This window comes from Euleptes europaea, chromosome 6 (genome assembly GCF_029931775.1).
Source record: "Euleptes europaea isolate rEulEur1 chromosome 6, rEulEur1.hap1, whole genome shotgun sequence".
NCBI lineage: Eukaryota > Metazoa > Chordata > Lepidosauria > Squamata > Sphaerodactylidae > Euleptes > Euleptes europaea.
The window spans coordinates 34,399,344-34,423,067 of record NC_079317.1 but is presented as its reverse complement, the minus strand read 5'-3'; the positions used below and the strand labels follow the sequence as shown (position 1 = coordinate 34,423,067).

The 23,724-nt window shown below is 43.6% G+C and overlaps 1 protein-coding gene across 1 annotated transcript in view; it reads left to right on the top strand.

Annotated features, from left to right (window-relative positions):
- CIPC (CLOCK interacting pacemaker) overlaps window positions 1–23,724 on the top strand; it is a 46,640-nt gene continuing 22,916 nt past the window's right edge. Inside the window, exon 1 of the mRNA XM_056851845.1 lies at window positions 1–19. Coding sequence (XP_056707823.1) covers window positions 1–19 — 19 coding nt within the window. The remainder of the gene's footprint in view (window positions 20–23,724) is intronic.

Here is a 23,724-nt window from a genome sequence, read left to right as displayed (position 1 = left end):
ATGGCCAAGGCGGCTCCAGGTAAGTTCAAAAATGTACTTTGCATTTTGCAAATATTGTATATGTTTGTCTCTTTTGTAAGCTAAGTATTCACTTGTCACCTTGCACTTTATTATAGTTGTATTGCATTGAAATTGTGTGCTGGTTTTGCTTTCCAAACAATACCCCACAGCACAGAGCCTTTTTGTTTTCTGGAACTTCCAGGTACTAGCAGATCTCCTGCTATTACAACTGATCTCCAGCCCACAGAGATCAGTTCACCTGGAGAAAATGGCCGCTTTGGCCATTGGAATCTATGGCATTGAAGTCCCTCCCCAAACCCCACCCTCCTCAGTCTCCACCCCAAAACCTACCGCTGGTTGCAAAGAGGGACCTGGCAACCCTGACTTAAAGGGACTAGGGAAGTAGGTGCTGTGAAAGGCCTCTACCGGAGACCGGTCTGAGTAGACAATACTGACTTCAATGTCCCTAGGGCCTGGTTCAGTATAAGGCAGCTTCATGAGTTCATGACATTTGTGGGCTAAAGCCCGCTTCTTCGGGTGCACAGGGATGCTGGAATTGTCAGGCACAACAGAATCGGTGCCCCTAGAGTCTACCATAATAAATTATGGTTATTATAAACCCATAATAAATTAATTTTTTCAATTAAAAGTTCTCTATTATAAAAATATATTCAAATATTATTCTAAGTTTAATGTTTAACTAACAGTTATGATTAAATTGGTTCTTGTAGGTTATCCGGGCTGTGTGACCGTGGTCTTGGTATTTTCTTTTCTGACGTTTCGCCAGCAGCTGTGGCCGGCATCTTCAGAGGAGTAACGCTGAAGGACAGTGTCTCTCAGTGTCAAGTGTGTAGGAAGAGTAATATATAGTCAGAAAGGGGTTGGGTTTGAGCTGTGATGCAGAGACACAGGATACTTTTTGCAGGACAATGACTCCGCTCAAACCCAACCCGTTTCTGACTATATATATTACTCTTCCTACACACCTGACACTGAGAGACACTGTCCTTCAGCGTTACTCCTCTGAAGATGCCTGCCACAGCTGCAGGCGAAACGTCAGGAAAGAAAATACCAAGACCACGGTCACACAGCCCGGATAGCCTACAAGAACCGATGAACTCTGACCGTGAAATCCTTCGACAATAGTTATGATTAAAGTTTATTTTCAAATTCTCTGAATTTTTGTCGAGGGCTTTCACGGTCAGAGTTCATTGGCTCTCGAAAGAGGCAGGAAAGAAAATACCAAGACCACGGTTACACAGCCCGGATAACCTAGGAGAATCTCTGAATTTTTATTTTGAACCTTGGGGTCCCTGCACCGAACAAAAAAGTCCTGGTCAAAAAAAAGGTTGGGAACCAGACGCCTGTTCATTCCAGGAGAGAAGAGGGCGAGGCAGGGTGCCTTCCGCGGCCCAGGCCCGTTCCCCCCGGCCAGGAGCTTGCAAGGCATGCCTAGCGGCCGGCTGGCTGCAGCCCTACTACGCGTTAGAGAGAGGCCACCACTCGATCCGCCATTGCCAAACACACGGCAACACCACCAGCAAATCCTCCCTGGCCACGGGTCAAAGCGGCCCCTTCCCCGCCCCAGCACGGGCCAGGAGCCGCGGCGCTTTGCCCTCCTTTGCGACGCGGGGCCCGTGGAAAATCCCTGCGCGCTTGGCCGTGGACGGGCAGCCTGGGCGGGGGGGGGCGGCGCTCTCTTCGCCCCGCTCGCTTCCGCTAAGGCCTTGACGGGCTGCCCGCCGCGGCGCTGGAGGATTCTGGGAAAAAGCCGAGCGGCTCCCCGGCCCGAAGCAGGCCTGACAGCTCCGCGCCTTCCCCACTTGGCAGCGGTTCAAAGTGCTCTTTCATTCGACAGGCTGGAAGGCGGCCATGTGCGACGCAGATTGGCTGTGCCTGCTCGCATAAGGAACTGATAAATGCCGTCGCCGTCGCCATGGCGACGGGAGGCGATCAGAGCGGCCTTGTGATCTGCAGCCTCGCCGCTCTGCAGGGTTTTCTCTCCCCCCCCCCGCCGTCTCTCTCCCTCCGCTTCCTCTCCCTCCTTCTTCCTGAGATGGTAAAATAAAATTAAAAAAAAAATACTCTGCAAAAAAAGGTTAACCCTTTCCGGTGCAGAACGGCAAGGAGGAATCGGCGACGGGCTGCTTGGGAAAGGCCTCTCCAAACCCCATGAACGCGACACGCCGCCAACGCGGGGCTGTTTGGAGAAGGGCTGGGCAGGGTTTTTCTTCTTCTTTTTTTTGCGAGCGAGTGCTGGAAAGGAGGAGAAGGGGAAGCCCTCGTCTGCTCCTCCTCCTCCTCCTCTCCACCCCCCTCCCTGTTCGTTGTGGTCGATTTCAATGGGGTTCCTGCCCCACCCCCGCAATTTCCACCCGTCGCTCACCACAGACCCCTGACCTCGACAAGGCGTTTCCCAAAGCGACAGTCTTTTAAGGCCTGGCTTTAAACCCTGCTTGGATTCCTTGATGTGTAGCCACCAGTGTTGACTTTGCACTCAAACCTGCAGGAAACAGAGATCTTTCTCATTTGTACAGCATTAAGCTTGGTAAGGTGGAAAGATCTGCGTGAAGAATTGGGGGAAAGGGAGTTACGTTTCTCAGCCTTGTGGTTGCAGTAAGAAAAAACGCAACCATCCTATGGGGCCCTAATTGGAAAGCAATGGAAGTCTTGGAGTTTGTAACTCACGACCCCCCTCCCCAACTATAGGCTGCATGAATGTGGTGCCATATATAATAGGCGTGGCTGTGTCCTTCTGCAACATAAATGCTTTGTATTTACTATGTCCCTAACCTGGATAGCCCCTGGATAGCCTGATCTTGTCAGATCAGGCGAAGTAGGGTTGGCCCTGGTTAGTATTTGGATGGGCAACCTCCAAGGAACATCCGAGTTGTGACGTAGAGCCAGGCAATGCAAACCACCTCTTAATGTCTCTTGCCTTGAAAACCTTAAGAGGTTCATGTGTACTCTGGAGGTCACAATACAGTGGTCAGCTGCTGCCTGTGTGTCCACACTTGTAGCTGTGGGGGACCAACAGAAACTAGTGAATAAAACCATTAGGTCAAATTATCAATTGTATTGGGCCACCCAGGCCTGCAAGCTTCTTGAACTCTTTGTAGACCACAGGATTCTGAACCTCTGTGTGCAAGAACACAGGACTTTAGACATAAGACTTTAGGTTGGTATCTCTTTCAACCCAGTCCTATGGACTGCCATGCAAGACACAAACCCAAGAGGTTCAGATAGAAGGATCCTTCCCTTCCCTATAGCTTGCGCTGTTGCAAGCTACAGTGTTGCAACTCAACATAACGGTGCAAAGTCTTGCATAAGTCAGCTAATGGGCAGAGTAAGGGCGTGGCACAAGCAGGAGAGGAGTATCAACACGAAGAATGATCTATGTCAGCATTTCCAGGGCACCCCCTTAACCCACTGCAATCTCAAATCATGAGTCCAGACTCTCAAGGAAATAGTAATGAGTGGCATATGCCCACAACCTTAACAGACCACAGATACAGGCTATGGATAGAAAACTGATCAGCTTGCCCAAGCTTGTATACGTACGTTCAGACTGCCACTATGTTAAAAAGAGATCATCATCTAACCTATTCTATGGATTGTATCATTCACAATGTTTGCTTTTAGCCTAGACAGTCTCAATTGATTGGACCCTGGGAGATTTGTGACCTTTCTAATGTCACATCAATATCTTTCCAGCCAATCAAGAGCAGCTTTTTGGTGGTTCTCTCCACACACCGAGGGCACTAATGCACAATCGTATATTTTCAGAGCTTGCTTGCCCTTCCGGAGAGCTTATGAAATCCAAGGCAAAGGGCTGTTTGGCACATTCCATTTTTGTGCTTGGGAACCAGTTCCTGAATACACATGACCTGCTGGCTGTTGTGTGTAAATGCTAGCTTTTGCCTGCAAAATATACATAAGGTGCAAGCATTCAGTCTGATTCTGAGACACAATACAGTTTGATGCCCAAGCCCCTGGGAGTTTCATCTCAATTTGCTTCCGAATGTGCCACTCTTCTGAATTGCTATTTAACAAGTTCCTGAAAGTTTCCCCTGTGCCAGATTTAAGTCCTGAGAACAAGGCCACTTCCACCCCTGGCTGTTTGGCCTGGCTCTGATGCTAATGGGAAGGCAGAGTGTTTTCCTCCCCTCCACACACCATTGTTGTGCTCTCATGCACCATCCACATTTCCCCCAGCTTTTCTGCAGCCTTTCCTCAACCTGATTTACTACAATCTTTTGGGAAAGATCACAGCAAACCGGAGGATGCTGTCACGTGGTTGAGAAAGTCTGGATCTTTCTCCATCCCGGCCACATTGACCCCATTTCCCCTGCCCTAGTCCCCCAAGGTAGCAATCCCTTCCCCCCAGCAACAGGAAGGCCTTCCAAAAAAAATCGGTAAGAAAAATGTAAAATCAGTACCAACTTTTTACCACCACCACCACCCCCGAACCGTCCTGGTGGTATGGCGGTGGGGGGGTGGCCACTGCAGGGGACTGGGGAAAGGAGAATGTAGAGAAATTGCAATGTGGAGAAACCCCATGGCTATTATACTGAACTGTCAGCTGCACTGGCAATGATGAAACCACAGAGGATTATCATAGTGTGGCAGTCACCTAAATCAGAAAGGAGGACAGAAAACGCAAACACGGTACTTTCAAATAACGGAAGCTGCACCTCAAGATGCTGGGCTGAGAGACATTCTTCACAAATAAATGCTAGAGTGTGATTTGGAATCAGCTTTATCCATGGCCCAAATTATAACATTAAAGGGCTTGTAGCAGCTCCCATTTTATTGGAGATGCACATTGGATATATGAAAACGAAAACGACAATTTATAAAGCCATTTCCATATGGGAAGTGGACGCTCTGTTTTCAAAGGTTTCTCTTCATCCCATTGCACTGAGTCAAAGAAGATGCTTATTCACAACTGCATGGCTTTTTAAGAGCCCCCAAAGGGGGGGAGAATAAAAAGGAAGCTGCAATCCAGATTTTGTGAAGCTGCTTGTATTCAACTGTAATATTGTTACCTGACTCTCTGGGTTCTTGCCTATGGTTGCCATGGCAATTCTGGCCTGCTCTATACAATCTGTCTCACTGGAATTTCCTGATTATTCAAAAACTCTTCCAAAAAAGGGGGGGACAACACCCTCTCCTCTTTTTTTATTCTTGTTACGGCAAGCGATCGCCCACAATTTCTATTAAAAATCAGCTGAAACTAACTTGATTGGCTCCACTCAGCTGGAAAAAGAGATAGTGAGATAAACACAGACTTTGAAACATTCCCCTAAATATCCTTTTGTAGCTTGCCACAGAGCAAACCAGGAATGAAAAAGAGCCACTGGAAAGATTATTGCATGTATACAATTCCTGTACAGTAACAAGAGTCTTACCAGGCGGCTGGCTACTAGTTTGCTCTCCCAGCAATTTTTTCTGAGAACATGAGAAAATAGTTGTTTTTTAAGCTAGTTTGCTTTCCTCTAATATATATATATACATGCATTGGTGTGTGTGAGAGTAAGCGAGAATGTAGCATGCGTAGAAAGCCAGAGTAAAAGTCCATGGTTGTTATTGAGATTGTTCAGTTAAGAGAACACCGATCAGGGTGTCACTTGTAAAAATCATTGTAATAAATTATGTACCATTTGAAGGGAGGCATAGCCAACAACATATGTGAAGCACTGGCAACAAAACACACCCTATGGTATGCACTGTGCGTGCTTGTAAAATAAGTAATTATTCTATGTGCCCATTCCACTTATAAAGTATACACTGGGACTGCCCTTCTCTTCATTCTGTGTAGCATTCTCCCCCTACCCCGCCCCAGCCGGCTCCTTTGCTGCTTCTGTTTCGCTGCCTCTGTTTATTATTCCATAAGAACAGTAAATCTGGGGCTCTTGCAAGGCCATTTTGATTCAGCACCATAGAGTGGGAATCTGTTTAAGCATTCTTGGAGCAAGCCAACGCAACCTTGACATTCTCATCCCAGCAACATATTGCTGCTTTCTATGATCTCATCTTGACAGTTCGGTGACATCATCCCTGTGAACAGCAAGGCCAAAAACATGGGCCGTTTCTCAAGCATAAGGAGGAAAATTGGAATGAAACAAGTCACAAATCTTTTCAATATTTCAACTTTTAATGCTTCTTAAAATGATTGCTTATGCAGCCGGAGCTCACGTAAACAGGCCGAATGCTTTAAAACCCATACATTCTCAGGGTCACCTTATTCTACAGACGGGTGTTTTTTAAAAAATCAATCTTCATAGAAGCCTTCTGTGCTGACTTGCTGGACCCAAGACCTAACTCTCCAGCTGCCCACCCATACCAGGGCAATTCCCATTTTTGGCTTGATTTATATTAATTTTATTTTACTTTAACTTTTATCCTTTTATATACTGCAAATTGTACTATGCCAATAAAGGTATTTGAAATTGAAATTTTTGGCTTCCATCCCAGGAAAACAATACGTCTTTTGCAGATGCCTCATTAAAATGATGCTTGTGTGATTGACTATCATTGTTATTTTTCAAGGTTCACTGCCTTACCTCAGAAAGTCAAAGATCTAAGTGGGTGGGTGGCAACTCTCTGGAGCACATGTATGCACATGAACACTACACAGTGCACTGCCTCCTATTTCACTCATTGCAATTGCTCAGGTATCACTTGAACCATAGATAGCATATTGCATGACTAGTATGTTTTTCGACTATAACTGAAAAGCTCTTGGCTTTTAAATCAGTGGACAACAATGCTATTGAAGGTTAAATGAATACAGGCAGCAATGAAAAGTCTGCAGCAGCGTGTGACAGTGAGGGGCGTGGGCTTGCAACCTGATCCTTGTAATGGGAATGATGACTCCAAGGAGGGGCTCAGTGGAAGAGCCTCTTCTTGGCATGCAAAAGGTTCCAGGTTCAATTCCCTGGCATGTCCAGTTAAAAGGACCAGGCAGTAGGTGATGTGAAAGACCTGTACATGAGACCCTGGAGAGCTGTTGCCAATTTGAGTAGACAATGCTGACCTTGATGGAACAATGATCTGATTCAGTAGAAGGCAACTTCCTGTATATTACAAGCATGGCCCTATTTTCATCTGTGAAATGCTGGAAGGCAACGGAGCTCCAGCTCTTTGTATTGTGGGGGATTCTGGGAAATATTCTTTCAATTCACATCCAATTCATGTGGATCACCGTTTTAGCCTTTGGGGCCTTACTGTTACCCAGAGTGAACCGTAGGTGTGATCTAAGGGTTAAGACAGACAGACATTCTGAATTGTGATGAAAGGGTGGAATGCACATTTGCTGTATTGCATTTCTTTTTAGGGTAGAGACTATGTGCTCAAACCACTTCCCTCACAGCTTAGAATATCTCTCCATCTTCACCATGCATCCAGTGAAGATGCATCCAGTGCTCTCCTGAAGCTGCACATTGCAGAAAGAAATTGGGAGTGATAGACTCACTGACTTTCAGGGGAACTTGTTTGTGACCAATCCCTTATTTCATTGAGGAATCCCAGATATGCTTCTGAGGAACCTCAAGCCTTCCCAGGTCACATTATGGAAGCCATTGCTCTTTAAAGGATTCTAGGAGCTGCAAGTACATCACCCAGACCCTTCACAGATGCTCAAATTCTTGATGTCCCCTAACAGGAACGGGTTCACAGTTATGAAGCTAGTGTTACTCACCTCAAGGTGGGGCCTGGAGTTCTCCCAGAATTACAACTGATCTCCAGGCTACAGAGACCCTTGGAGGAAATGGCATCTTTGGCAGGCAGACTCTATGTCATCACATTCCCACAGAGCTCTACTACTGTGCAGGCTCATTATATGACTGGGCATTCTGCTGTTTGCACAGAGGTTTGCAGCTGCATGCCCTGCCATAACTGAAGCCTTGATGGGACCATTCATTCCTCACCATCTGGCCTTAGAAAGGTGGTCCTCCCCAAGTTTAGTGGCGTGAGTCACGAATATTGCCTTTGTTTTGCATGTCCACCAGTTGTCAAATGTCTTTGGCTAAAATGATGCACCAAAATGTAGATTACGGTATGTTTTTTAGGAGCTGAGTTGTTAAGTCCTTCATTTAACTTCCTCTCAGCTACACAGTCATCACAGTAAAACCATATCAACCTGCCTTACAGGAGTATTGTAAGAAGTACTGAAGTAATGTTTGCAAAACACTTTAGTCCTCAAAGGGTAGAGTCCTGCAGGCGAGTCACACACACAGAGTAGCAACTCTCCCTTCCACAAGTTCTGCCAGGCAAGATGATCTGCCAGGCAAGATGATCTGCCACCATTTTGAAGAAGCCCCCTTCCAAGTCTGCCACAGAAGCTTCCAGACACCCACGCTCCTTCCAGACTCCTCACACAGCATTGCTTGTGCTTTCCTTGGAGGTAACCAGAGGTCTGAGGGAGAATGGGGTTATAGGGCAGGCATGGGAAGGCTGTTTATTTGTTCATTTCTAATATTTACACCCTGCCTTTCTGGTTAAAAAAAAAATCCAGAGAGGGCGAAAATGAACAAAATAGCAAAAAAACAGACACACACACAAACTGTAAAACAAACCTTCCCAGTAAACAATTACAATGGCAAAAACACTAAAAACATAGAAAAACACTTCAAAAATGGTCAAAACATTTGCTGCCTTGGGGGACCCTATTTGGGCACAAAGAAGGCATATAAATATTTAAAATAAATAAATAAAAATCAGCTGCAACAAACAAAACACAGAGTCAACCACTCACCAAAGAAGCAAGAGGCGAAAATTTACCAGGCACCAAGAACAAAATGGATGTCAAGTTACAAATGTCTCTAGGAGGGCCATTCCAGCAGTGGGACACCCCCCACACACACACAGAGAGAGAAAAGGCTTCTGTCCCTAGCCAACCTCCACCTTGCTTTTGAAAGTGGGTAACCTAGTACAGAATCTTAAAAAAAAAAAACCAAAAAACCAAGCTTTAAATCACAAGCTGCTTCCTCGTGGAATACGTGCCTGGCTGTAACTCTGCTTCCATGGCATCAGATAGGCTATCTAGGGAGGAAACAGCCCACTGGAAAAGAGGAAACGCTCTACCGGCTTCTACAGGGCAGCTTAGCTCATGCTCGGGGTGTGCAGACTCTCCCAAGATTTCACCCCAAATCACACCGCATAAATGCTTTGCTGCTCCTGTTGTCTTCATTTTACAGAGCAGGTACATATTGCAGAGCCAGCCAGGTATGCCAGCTGCCTGAAAGCCTCTCTCAAAACTGCCGTTTGGCAGGGCCGCCTGCCTCTGTCTTCACTGCTTGTGGGTAGTACTTTAACAATGCCAGGTGCGGTGTGGAAAAGCTCCTGCATCCTCGGCTCAGAGGAAGAAGTGCTGAGAACAGCTGTTTTTACTGTAAAGAGTAACAAGGCTTCAGCTTTATTGGCAAGCACTCAGAATTTGGGGCCAAAACACACACACACCCCAGTCCTACAGGAAACAGAGCCAGCAGTTTGTGCGTGTGTGTGTATGCAACCCAACAGTAATATCCTTTTTGAATGTTATCAGCATTTTGGCCTGGTAAGGAGATGCCGGAATGAAAGAAGCCATAGAAGAATATGTTTGGCCACACTGAAAACCGCAGGCTTTCTTCCTCACAAATTCTGTTGGGGAGGGGGTTCCTCCTCGACATCCCTACTGTGTGGAAGATTTTGTGTTTTTAAAGCAGCAATCTGTATAAATTTGCTGCCTGCTCACAGCCTGCTGTGCTTTGGCAAATGCATTTGTTGGGCTAGCAAACTGATAAAATGGAGGTCTGCTCTGAAGATACTGGCAGACAGCAGAAGGCACAGGAGAGCCACAAAAAGTAGGCAGCAGCTCTCCATTCTGCCCACAACGGACAGACTATGCTGAGGTGTAGGAATGCACGGATTTAATTCCCAAAACAGGTGCTGCATGAAATACATTCATTCAGTCTTTAAAGACTTCCATGAGGCTAGGTCCCCACCCACAGAGGAGCCTTCCCCTTGTGTCTCTGTGTGATTTACTGTCTGGCCTTCCTATCAGCTTCCTCTGGGAGTGCTTGGAAATTCTCCAGTTTATATACTTTAAGCTCTCTCTTTTTTTCTTTTTGCTGTAAGAGTGAAGAGTGCCTCTCCTTTCAATTCAGAAAACAAAACCAAAAAACCCAACCCTGTACCTCAGCTATCAGAAGCCTGGGGAGCAATGTTCGAATGCTGCCAAGGTCCATTATGAAGGCCAGCCTACATATTAGCCTCCTTGCAAGTGATACATACAGTCTGGGCAGGTGATACATACAGTCTGTTACAATGCTCTGCCTTTTTGGGGACAGGGGACCGGTGGCTGAGTGGCTGAGCATATGCAGATGGTCCCCAGTTCAATGCCTGGAATCACCAGTTTAAAGAAGGATCTTGTAGCGGATGATGTGAAAGACCCCTGCCTGAGACTCTGTAGAGCTGCTGCCAGTCTGAGTAGATATCTCTGATCTTAGCAGACCAGTTGTCTGACTCAGTATAAAGCGGCTTCAAGTGTCAAAAGCAGTCAAGTAGATTCCAGAATATGTACCATTGTTCGGTATTTATTTATTTTATTTATAGCCCACCTTTCTCATAGGGACTCAAGGCGGAGTCCATGTCTGTGTGACATTCTTAAAAAATTCTAGTCCAGAACAGGGACTGTTATTTTATTTGCTTGCTTGCTTGCTTGCTTCAGCCACCAAAATGGCTAAAAACAGAGGCAATATTATTTGATAGGTCCTAAACTAGTGGTTTCTCAGGTTTCCCAAGCAACAGATAGTGTGGATGGCACATGCAAAAACAAGTCTGGACAAAACCCCAAAGAAGAACCTGTACCACTTACCCAACCAGCAGAGAATGGACTGAGAACATATTGTATTGTATTGATAAAGCTAACCAGGTTTCAAAGAGATTAATGCTTTGATGGGAGGCTACGTGGGACATGCAAAACAACCTGGAGGTTCCCAAAGTAAATGCTAGATGTAAATCAAATAGATGGGTTTGGAAGATGGCCAGAAGAACTATCCATATTAATCGTCAAAACACATATATTGGCAATCTAGGATTGGTTAACCCAGGGACGTCGATCTCACTTGTTAGGAGGGCCGGATATGACATAAATGCCACTTGGTCGGGTGAGGCCATGCCTCACCAGTCCAGATCAAGAGTGGGGGGAGGGTGGCTGGCTCGAAGGCCAAATAAGATCTCTCAAGGGACTGGATCCGGCTCTCAGGCCTTACGTTTGACACCCCTGGGTTAACCCATGGTGCTACAGATAGTGTCGCGGTTCGGGCCGTTAAGTGCCTACACTCTTAGAATGTACCATTTACTGAGAAATGGAGTTATCTTATTCAGCGAGACACCACTAGACCGGAATCAACGGTTCCTAGAAACTTGTTATTGCTTCTAGGACATCTCTTGAACACGCCAATAAATTTATAATAATGGACAAGAGTAGAAGTATATATAAAACACATTTATTTACATTATACAATATATGCTTTTTGATTGCAAAGCCTTAAAATATCATATAAGGATAGACATCATTAGTCTTAAACATGTTTATGTAGCAAGTAATCATTCACATTCTCTATGCCTCCATAAAGGAGTATCTTAGTCAGAATATACTCATAAAGTATCCTTAGTGCAATGCACCTTCATTCAGAATATAAGGTTACAGAAATCCTGTCAAAATATGGTTAATTCTTTGGAGAAATATTTGGTTAGAAGCATCCTAACTTAAATCATTCGAAACATCATAACATTTCTGTACAGAAGACACACTATACCTTGCTGTGTCATCTGTGTCACCTGGAGTCCTTTAAAGACTTCTATTAATATTCTTAACTGATCATCATTAAGATCAGGCATTGTGTATGTTCATGCTATGCATGCTCTTTCTAGTTTTAGACAGCAATGCTGAATATATAAATACTATGTGTTAGCTTAAAGCTATTTACAGTCTCTTTGACTGTGCCAATCTGTGTATGTGCATTGTGCATATCTCACAGAGTACAGAGAATTTCCTTTCCCTTCAGGAACTTCTCTGGTCTCTTGCTCTGAGGAGGTTCAGAAGTCCCTCTGTTAAGTAGAGGACGTTCTGACACAATCCCAGAGGTCTAGCTATTATCCCTGTATTCAGGATGCTTCTTAGCATTGGTAAGCCAAATAGGCTTAGTCTGTAAGAATCCATAAATACAATGGACTCTCAGTGTTCCAATACATGGAAAGATCACTGCACTTAGATTCCTATTCAAAGAATAGGAATTCTAAGGGTCTCTATCCTCTTCTAGGAATAGAGCAGTCTCACAAGAAGACTGTAAGTAAGATATGTTGAAATATCCAGATCTTGATATTTCAAGATATCTGAGAACTTCTGTCCACGCAAGGATCAGAGTTTCAATGTTTTACATCTCAAGCCTTTTGAGATGGAGAAGTGCTACATCAGACAGCTGCAGTCTGCCAGTCATAGCATTCTAAAATGCAAGCTGGACTGTGGCTGGTATTTATACTATTTCTAGACCCATTAAGAGTGAAGATTGTTCCTTTCTCCTCTTCCTTAGCCCTCGAAAGGGTACTTTTATTTTCCCTTTCTTATCCAATACCAGGAGCTTAGTGGTTTCTGTCCCTGTCTTATGTCCTTATATGGATTTCCTTTTCTTTCAGTCCTCTGTGCCTAAAGTATAAATACTTATTTCTGAGTTACATGATCACATTACATATTTAATTTCTATACCATCCTCTTCGTTAGGACTATACGCATTAAATGAGACTACTTAGAAATCTGTAGCACAACGTTTAACTATATAACTCATGAAACACAATTATTGTTTACATTTGTCACTTGTAACATCTTTTAGTAACTGACAGCCTTGGGCAGATTACAAAAGGCAAGAAAGCTTGTTACTCTTATCTTTAGAGAACTATAATGTCTTTAGGCTATATTTTAAGCACAATTTCAGCTATTAATGTACTCTTAGTATATTAAGATATCTTGAAAAGGCCATTTAAGATTCTGACATCTGGCAGCTGAGTCAGAAAGGTGACTTTTACACTGCCCCTTCAAGGACAAAGCCAGAGTAACTTTAGTAGTTAGCTTTGATAGAGCTAACTTTGAGAGTAGTCTGTCAGCCTGACACAGAGCTTAGCCTGTCAGCATGACACAGACTTTCATTATACATTACACAAACCTCTGTATGTGTATGATGTGTTTAAGCTCTATATGGAATTAATTCTGCACATGTTCACAAGATACCATGATCATGTCAGAGACTGCTACAATAGTTTTACAACTAAATAAGTGAACTGAACCGCTATACTTCAGAATAGAACTGGACGATAGCATGAAGAGGAGTTCGAAAAACTGTTTATGCAGGGGAAAGCCTTGAAGAGATTACAAACCAAGATGACTTGTGTGTGTGAAATCTGCAGGAGCCCCATTGAAATGCCCTTGCTTGGCTCCTGTTCATTTCAAAAGGCTGTGCAGGAGAATCTTCCAGTTACCATCTACAGGGCACTGCTTAGGGAGAATTCCCATTAACATATTTTTAGTGCAGATTAATGAATCCAGGACAACCCTTGGCTCTGCCCTCGCTATCACTGATGTGGAACAGAATCAGCCTCTCTATAATATTCTCAAAATCCTCAAATTATGCAGATTAGTTACCTTTTAGTAAAAAGATCAATTTTCTCAATTCATCATTCTGACATTGCTAATATTAATATACAGATTCATCAAATTTAATCAAAATAATTTGCTTCCAAGTATGCAAATCTGCCACAAAAAACTCAACAGCCCATACCTGCCAAAGTATTCCATTAACCCAGAGAGGCATTCTCTGTGGAAGGATAATGGCATTTCCCAAGGAACATTTTCTAGAGAGGATGTTGATTTAATCTCTGTTCCCTATTTGTTTACATTCCCCCTCTGTTTCTGCTTCCCCTAATTTTCTTAACTATCTTTTCATACAGTTTGCCATTCCAGGATAGCTTTTGTGAAACATTTCAGTTGTGTGACCTTTTAAGCTTGACCAGAGCATGTGCTGCTGCTTACTTATCCCAGTGACCTCTTCAGTAATCTGGCATTGATTTTATAACTGGTTCACACAAGACCTAAATGCGTAGACTATACATTGATGAGCTGTGGGAGTTCTTGGCTCATGCATCCCCCCAAACTATAGGTAGAACGTGCAAAGGGACTGAGCAAAGGGGACTATGTGTGTGTGGTAGGATTATTCAGGGAACACAGAACTTTCATATGAACCTACCTTGCCACTGAGGTCATCTTCAGGGGTCCTGCTTAGGGTGCCCTGCCATTTGGGGCTAAATGGGGGACAACTCAAGAAAGGGCCTTCTTGGTTAGGACCCAAAATTTATGGGAAATTATGGAATTCCCTGCCCAGGGAGATGCCTCTGGCCCTCTCTATCAATGTCTTTCACTGGTGGGTAAAGACTTTTCTGTTTTGTTTGGTGTGCCTTCACAAACCCTCCTTCCTATTCATGTGTTTTGTTTAATTGATTTTAATTGTTTTATATGTATTTTAAAAATAATTTTAATTATTTTGACTGATCGCCACCTTGGGGTCCCTAAATTGGGAAGGCAGCATAAAAATGTTCTAAATAAATAAAAGAAATACAATGCTTGGCTCAGAGCTCAGGCAGTAAGAAAGGGTCAAAGAGAACCTGCTTTCCTCTTCCTCCCTGGTTCAATTTCTATGCAGGCAGTTGAGCTCTGAGGGAATTCCTTCTTGGCTTTATTGCCTCTAGCCCTTAAATACGCCTGCCAAAGCAATCAGGGTTGGCAATTGTGGGTTGGGAAATTCCTGGAGATTGGGGGCTGGGTGAAGTTTAGTCAATGGGTGGAGCTCTAGGGCACAAAACCCCACTGAGGTCCATCCCCAGACTCCTCCTTCCTCAGGCTCCACACCAAAATCTTCAGGAATTTCTCAACCTGGAGGTAGCGACCCTAAGTGTGAGCCATAAACTGGACCTTGAAAAGTTCCTCATCAACAATTATTTTCTGGGCTGCAGAGAGAACGGGCACTATGGTGAGATATATTTCTACTTAAATAATACTTATGATCTATAAATTTGCATGTGCAAATGTAGCCAGCATGGTGTAGTGGTTAAGAGCGGTGGTTTGGAGCGGTGGAGTCTGATCTGTAGAACCGGGTTTGATTCCCCACTCCTCCACATGAGCGGCGGAGGCTAATCTGGTGAACTGGATTTGTTTCCCCACTCCTACACACAAAGCCAGCTGGGTGACCTTGGGCAAGTTACAGCTCTGTTAGAGCTCTCTCAGCCCCACCTACCTCACAGGGTGTTTGTTGTGGGGAAGGGAAGGTGTTTGTAAGCCAGTTTGAGTCTCCCTTAAGTGGTAGAGAAAGTTGGCATATAAAACCAACTCTTCTTCTTCTTCTTCAGCTTGCAGATTCAAATTTTGGTCTGGGGGCGCTCTTGTACTCTTTCCTGGTCATCCATAGCTGGCCACCCACTGTAGTGCAAGTTCAGGAGTATGTCACATTTACACTCTTCTTTATTTATTTATTTTTAAAATGATGGACCACATGGGTTTAGGGTGCACTTAAATTCCAATCATAAAATATGCTACACATGGGGAGCGTGTATGTATGATCTGTTTGCATGATCTGTGAGCCAACCTTTAGTCTTGATTATCTCCTATTGGAGGCAGGAGGAAGCAAGACACTAGAATTATAAGAATCCCGCTTGGTTTGCTCTGGACCTCTCATGTTCTTTCAGAACCTTTTATTATACTTCCAAGCCACTTTGCTTTTGGCTTCCTTATTTGGAAAGTGTGTGTCTGTTTACTTCCTTAGACCAGGCACCAGGTCTGCTTTTTGCCATTCCTCTGAGATCAGGTTGACATGAACCAGTCTCTTGAGAGTAAATTACCCTTTCTGCACCGAAGCAGGTTTTTAAGGGCTCTGTGAATGCACCGATATTGAGCAATTTGGCAGCCATCGTTCCCAGTAAACAATTTCCTCTGCTCACCAGGACTAAAATGGCCAGGAGCGACTATATGTACAGGGAAGAGTAACTGTATTACTCTTGATTACAGCACTAAATGACATTGTGATGTGGATGCCTCAGAAAGAAAAGTAGCCAGAGAGCCTCTCTGGAGGCCTTTTTGTGCAATCAGGCGACATGAGCCATGACTATTTTTTATCTTCTTTTTTCCCTTTGGCCTGATACACCTGCAAGCTCTAGGCTACAACATTAGTGCAATATCATAGCTGCATGTAACGGATGCATGAGCTGAGGCCAAAAGGTAGCCTTGCAGCTGTTCACATACACACAGATGCATACATGATTCAGTTCCTGGTATCCCTAGTTTTAAAAATGATCCTCTAGGAGGTGAAGCTAAAGAATCCCACATGAGACCTTGGAGAGTCATTGCTAGTCACTGCCTGTGTGTTCAAAGGATCACAAAGTAGTAAATAAATATCAAATACTACAATTAACATCTTACTATATTTATCTATTTATTACTTTGTATTATATGTTTGATCTTTCCAGCCAGCATGGTATAGTGGTTAAGAGCGGCAGGCTCTAATCTGGAGAGCCGGGTTTGATTCTCTGCTTCTCCACATGAGAGCAGACTGTTATCTGGAGACCAGGTTAATTGCCCCACTCCTCCACATGAAGCCTGCTGGATGACCTTGGGCTAGTCACACTTCTTTCAGAACTCTCTCAGCCTCACCTACCTCACAAGGTGCCAGTTGTGAGGGAGGGAAGGCAATTGTAAGCCACTTTGAAGACTCCTTATGGTAGAGAAAACCGGGGTATAAAAACCAGCTCCTCCTCCTCCTCTTCTTCTTCTTCTTCCTCCTGCTCCTAATGTACGAGATGGATGGATAGATAAATAGATAGATAGACAGATATCCATCTTTAAATAAATAAATTGAAAATGAAAGGTTCACAAGACAACAGAGCCTGGGATTAACCTTGCCTCTTTTTGAAATGTCATTGGTTAAAGAATTTTTCAAGGGGGCAAAACTACAGGGAATATCCAGCCAGCACCTATGACAGTTGTGCAACCCGATTTCACCTAACAATAACAACAAACAGGTTATGTGAGGAAAATATTAATCGTTTCCTAAGAACAAACCACTGAAACCCTAGAAAATGTGATAGTGATGCATGAGAAACACAGTTTGCAGACTGTACATTTTTATTGCCTCGGTTGCTTTAAAGCAGCTTTTGATTCTCTACTGCACTTGATCCGCGACTTCCTGCTCATTCCTGGAGCCCTGGCATCCCTTAATACATTCCTAATCAGTTCCTTCTAGAAGGGTGGGAAAAAGCTTTACTGCATTTTTTTATGGCTGAAAAGGGTGCTCATTTAAAAAAAATGTTCATGACAATATTATTCTTGTACAATTATGACAAAAAAAAATACGAGCAATCACATTTGCTGCTATGGGGGAAAGAGTAACTATGCCCAGGTAACAGCCATTCATGAATACTGCGGTGCCTAACTCCAGGCAGCAGAAGGGTCTGGGAACTACATTTATAGGGACAACTGTGAGGGGGTGTAGGAACTTTGCTGAACTGGGCTTTCGTGTGTGAGTATGCCATCAAGTCATAGCTGACTTATGGTGCACCCACAGGATTTTCAAGGCAAGAGACTTTCGGAGGTGGTTTGCCATTGCCTGCCTCCACATGGGCTGAGAGAGTTCTGAGAGGACTGTGACTGGCCCAAGGACACCCAGCAGGCTTCAGGTGGAGGAGTGGGGAATTGAACCCGGTTCTCCAGATTAGAACCCATCGTGCTTTAACCTCTACACCACACTGGCTCCTGAACTGGGCTTAGTTTTCAATAAATGTAAAAGTACGACCTTTCCTTTAAGGATAGGTATTGTCAGATTTTAAGGAGGACACAATGCCATCTTTTGTAGAGTCCCTATTTCAATGCTGCTTGAACCTCAAGGCAGAAAAAGTCACTGTCCTACAGGACAAAATGGGCATGGTGTGGCACCAGTTCGTATAGAGCAACTGCTCATTCATTGCACAAACAGCTGACCCTGGATATCATGATTTGATAATGAGGTGCCCTGGGGATAAATTGCCTTAGAGCAGTCCATCCACCTGCACTGCCCTTTTAAAGCACATGGTTCTGATTCAGGAGTTAGGAAAGGCTGTTTTACGGCATCCACTCCCACAATTCAGACAGACAAGGTTGGTCTCCCTAAGCTTTTCCCTGCCAGTCCCCATGGTTGGTAGAGATTATTACAAGGTCAACATGATTTATAATCTATTGTAGTAACCTTTAATTTTGTTTCTGTTTTCTGCGGGGAAGAAAACCTTTTTCAGGAAACTCCCCAAGTTTCTAGCTGGATATTCTAGGAATATGGGAAGCTGAGGGGGACCCGTTCTTAGAGGCTGGACTGCTTATTGGTAATTTTCCTTTACAGAGAATTTTAGGAAATCCTGAAATAGTTTCATCTTGAAAAACAGGCCTGCATCTGAACTCCAGCTGATGCCAGAGATTTGTACTTGCGTTTGCAACCACGTCATAGAGATGGCAATCACTTAGGTTGTGAATTGGGTCAAGGGGACCAGTTTCAAATAAAAGTCTGATATGAAAGTTTGAGTGAGACCTGCAACAATTGCTGTGATAACTGCTTTGCAGTGGCACATTGTTGTACAAGCTCTGCATCCTAGGTGATTCAATAGTTTCAAACTTGAACTTGATAAGTCTCCTTCTTGGAAATGGGCTGTGTTTGGCTGTTACCGCACTTGTATTCCCAGCGAAGTATTAAGATGTAGTTTCTCAAGGAAGAAACTAATCATCTAAATCACGCACTGCTAGCAAACGGCTACTCCAAGAATGAAATCAGAAGGGCCATTAAACCAAACAAAAATCAGAAAACTCAAGAAAAACAGTCTCCCATAGGAAAGGTATTCTTGCCATTTATTAAAGGAGTCACTGATAGGATGGAGAAACTTTTGAAAAAACATAACCTACAAACAGTGTTTAAACCCACCAAGAAAATACAACAAATGCTACGATCAGCAAAAGACAAAAGAGACCCCCTCACCTCTGCAGGAGTATATCGTATACCTTGCAGCTGTGGAGAAGTTTACATCGGGACCACAAAACGCAGCATACAAACAAAGATAAAAGAACATGAAAGATACTGCAGACTTGGCCAACCTGAGAAATCAGCAGTGGCTGAACATGGACTGACACAAACAGGACACAGGGTCTTATTCCAAGACACTGAAAGACTGGACAATTCTACCAACTATTTTATCAGATTGCACAGAGAAGCCATTGAAATTCATAAACATCAGCACAACTTTAACAGAAAAGAGGAGAGTTTAAGAATGAATAAGGCTTGGCTTCCTGCCCTGAAAAACCTCCAGACAAAGACAACATTCAACAATAGACATACAGATTAGCTTTGGATTACACACATTAACAGATCACTTCAGGATACAATGGTTCCATATTAACATACCATACCCTCATTAGCACATTATCTTGATACTTACAGGACAATACTTTTGCAGGACAATACTCAGCTCAAACCCAACCCCTTTCTGACTATATATTACTCTTCCTACACCCTTGACACTGAGAGACACTGTCCTTCAGTGTTACTACTCTGAAGATGCCTGCCACAGTTGCTGGCGAAACGTCAGGAAAGAAAATTCCAAGACCACGGTTACACAGCCCGGATAACCTACAAGAACCAATGAACTCTGACCGTGAAAGCCTTCGACGATGTATTAAGAGTTTGAAAACGTTATAAAAAATACTGTTCACACTTTGTTTGGCCCCTTTAGCTGTGAAGACGTCTTCCAACCATTTATAAGCCGTGGTATCCAAAAACCCTTTTAAAGCGATGTTTTTTACAACATTTTCAAACTCTTAATACATCGCTGGGAATACAAAGTGTGGTAACCCCCTTTATTTCCCCTTGTGACACTGTAGCCAGTTCCCCGTAGTGCCATCTTTGTGGTGCGGAAGCTGCTCCAGGGAATCTACACGGCAGATGTTGTGCACCACAGAGTCCCTGTTGCATTGCCTGACAGTAGAATCTTGTTAGCAATGGGCCTCCCATTCAACCCATTATTATTTTTCATTCTTCCTACTATGCTGCAAGATCAGCTGCAGAAGGATATGCAAGCAAGCTTCACCGACCTTTCTCTGCAACAGAACTACATGCTCCTTGCTGACTCTTTTTTTAAAACTAGGTTTTCTTTGCAGTTGTTAATACTGGGGGGGGGACACCCCCAAAAAAGGTATGTCACATGTCAGTCCATTTGAAAATACAGAATGAAAAAAAAATGCATTTTAAAAAAAAAATCACTATCTGATCAAAGAAAACGAATCAAATTAGGAGTGGAACCAATTCCATTCCCCAGTCTCCATCAGGAGCATAAAACCATTAAACAGCTGACAGTTTCTTTCTCCTAAATGAGCATGTTAACATGTCACGGCAGTCTGCCTTTGATTAGCACTGACCTGTTTGGCAGCAATTTATTATTTGGGTCAGGGCAAAATGTACTTGTGTGACTAAAGTGGGCAAACCTTTGTTCCTTACTCATTCTGTAAAAAAACCTTCCAAATCCTTGAAGGAGACCCTGGCTCCCACCCTCTCATCCCGTTCCCTTGCTGTCTGTTGCATTCAAAGCCCAAGGCAACAGGAGATGAAGTTCTGGCCTGATAGACTTGCATATCAACAAGAAAGGGGGAAATGTATATCTTTATAAATGTAGTTTCACCAAATAGAAAGTTCACTGAATCTGTTTTTCTCATACTCTTTAAAACAAGTGGTGAATGTAATAGTCACTGGCCCCGATCCATCTCTAGAGAGTCAGAGTGGTATAGTGGTTAAGTGGTGGTTTGGAGCGGTGGACTCTAATCTGGAGAACTGGGTTTGATTCCCCACTCCTCCACATGAACGGCGGAGGCTAATCTGGCGAACTGGATTTCCCACTTCTACACATGAAGCTAGTTGGGTGACATTGGGCTGGTTACACTGTCTCAGCCCCACCTACCTCACAGGGTGTTTGTTGTGGGGAGAGCAAGGGAAGGTGATTGTAAGCCAGTTTGATTCTTCCTTAAGTGGTAGAGAAAGTCGGCATATAAAAACCAACTCTTCTTCTTCTTCTTCTTCTTCAGTGCCATTTTGTCTCATGCAATAATGAGTGGTCCTTGGCAGGGACATACATTCCCACTCATGTCAGCAGATGTGTCCATCCATTTCAAGGAGGAGACTTGAATGCATACCTGCATCAACATCAGCTGAGCACACATAACTATCCTTCTGCACTTGGATTTCCCTTGCTGAAACAGGGTGGCTGTGTTGCCCACCAATCAAATCTTTTTTCTCAAAATAAATAAGCACCAAATCTTAAAATTGTTACTCGTAAATTCTCCCACGTCTCCCCTTACCTCAATCTTCCAATAAAACCTGAAAAGCATCCGCAATATCCTGCTAAAGATGATTCTCATTTAAAAATGAAAAGAAAATCCCTCTGGCCCATGGTTATATAAAGAAGAGCTTCTGTCATAGATGGGCCCAGGGAATTGTTCTGCATCAACAATTTAGAGGCAGCATAAATTCCACCTCCTGGTCAATCAGTCCAACCTTATTCTTGAGCTGTTACCATGAAAAGAATCTGGAGGAGGCAAAAGAATGACTTGCAAGGAGAGATAAAAGAGAAAACAGGAGTGTGAAACAAAGCAGCCAAAGCAGATGTGAGAGGAGATGCTGGGTGTTTGGAGGAAAAAGCCTTCCTGTTTTGTGTCAGGGGAGGCTCCCATCATTCCGCAAAAGGAGAGTGTGCTATGTACCCTGTGGCTCAGAGATTAAAAGAACCGGTGACCCATTTTCTTCATGCGACAAGATTCTCAGCCTGCAGGCTTAACGCATATCTCTTTCTGCAGCACCAACTAATTTCTTAATGGCAAACAAAGTCACTTGCATTCCAAGTGATCATCAAAACCCACCTGCGAGAATGTTTGAAAACACAGACCCAGTTTATACCGTCAAAAGAGAGTCCCTAGTCCACCTACAGTGGAGTGGACATGGAGACTTTTCTGCTGCCACACACTTAATGAGAGAGGCAGGTGCTTCCCACAGAGGTCTGTAGGCACAAATGACTGTGAGTCCTTCCCTAGAGAAGGGGGTTATGTCATGAATGTGGTTTGCACGGAGTGCTGGCTGCCTCAGGCATTATATTATGAAATGAGCATGATAAAAAGTAAAGGCATGCACCCACTCCTCTCTCTCCCAAAGTGGATCATTGACCCACAAAAAATAGGGCAGTAGTGTTGAGAACAGAGAATCCCCTATATAAAGAATATTGGAAAACGAAAGCCGAATGTGTCCTAACATGCATGGATATTTGTTTTTGTTGTAGGAGAGAACTACAGAGATTTTTTAAAATTTCTTAAATTTATATTCTATCTTTATCCCAGCCTAGAGATCAAGGTGTTATTTACTGAGGGGACCCCCAAAACTCTCCCATTCAGGCTCTGTCCAAACTCAGATCTGTTTTGCTTCAGCAAGGTTAATCTTGTAACAGGTGTCTTTCAGCTATACGCCATGTTCTAGTATTTATGAGACCTTGTTCTGCTGTAGTTACTTCCTTGTAACTTGTACTATGAAGCTTGAATCTCAGTGGTTTATGATATCATCTATTAGGCTTGCTATTTGCCCACTATAACTCCCATTGATGCTCCCCTATCCCCACCAGTGCTCAGGTGAGTGGCAGGGAGAAAATGGGGGGGATGGATGTCAGTGATGCATCAACAGCATTTCTGGCTGGAACTCAGAAGTGACATCATTGACTGTCTAGGAATCTTCCCAGTCTCTATTGTTTTTACCATACAGATTGGGCTAAATCTGCAAGTGTCTGTGATGTCACTTCAGGATTCCAGATGGCAGTGATGTCATTGAGGTCTCCTGGAGGTTCCAGGCATATGCCTCGCAACCTCATCATCCATGGGGATGGGGCTGTGGCTCAGTGGCTGAGCATCTGCTTTGCATACAAAAGGTTCCAAGTTCAATCCCTAGCATCTCCAATCAAGAGAAACACGTAGCAGGTAATGTGGAAGACCTCTGTCGGAGAGCCTGAAAAACCGCTGCCAGTCAGAGTAGACAGTACTGACCTTGGTAAACTAATGGTCTGACTCAAAGTAAGACAGCTTCATGTGATGATGCCACATGCTGTGGTGATTATCTACTCCCATTTGTCACCCAAAATGAGATGAAATTCTGTTTCTATGGTGATGTATTTACAACAGCTCATCATAAATCACTTTGAAGTTGAACACTTACACACATTCCTAAATATTATTTTTGATATTTTATCAGAAGATGAGCAAGAGAAGATAAAGAGGAATCCAATCTGAACACATTAAAGATGACAGGGACCAATGACATCCACCAGATTCAGGCTTCTCACAGAACAGGGCATTTGTTGCTTCAGTTAAATAAAGAATGACATGTTCTCTTCAAACCTGTTGCGAAAATAGTAATTCTTTTTTAAAAAATTATTTTGTAGAAGTAAAAAATGGCATAAATTCAAATAAACCACAACACATGTAACAAAGCTGAGACTTTGGACATAATGTCCAATCCTATGCTCATTAGACCAAGCAAGTAAATTACACTAATTCAGGTACTATAAATTGAACAATTATGAAAAAAGAAACCTGAATTTGGAAGG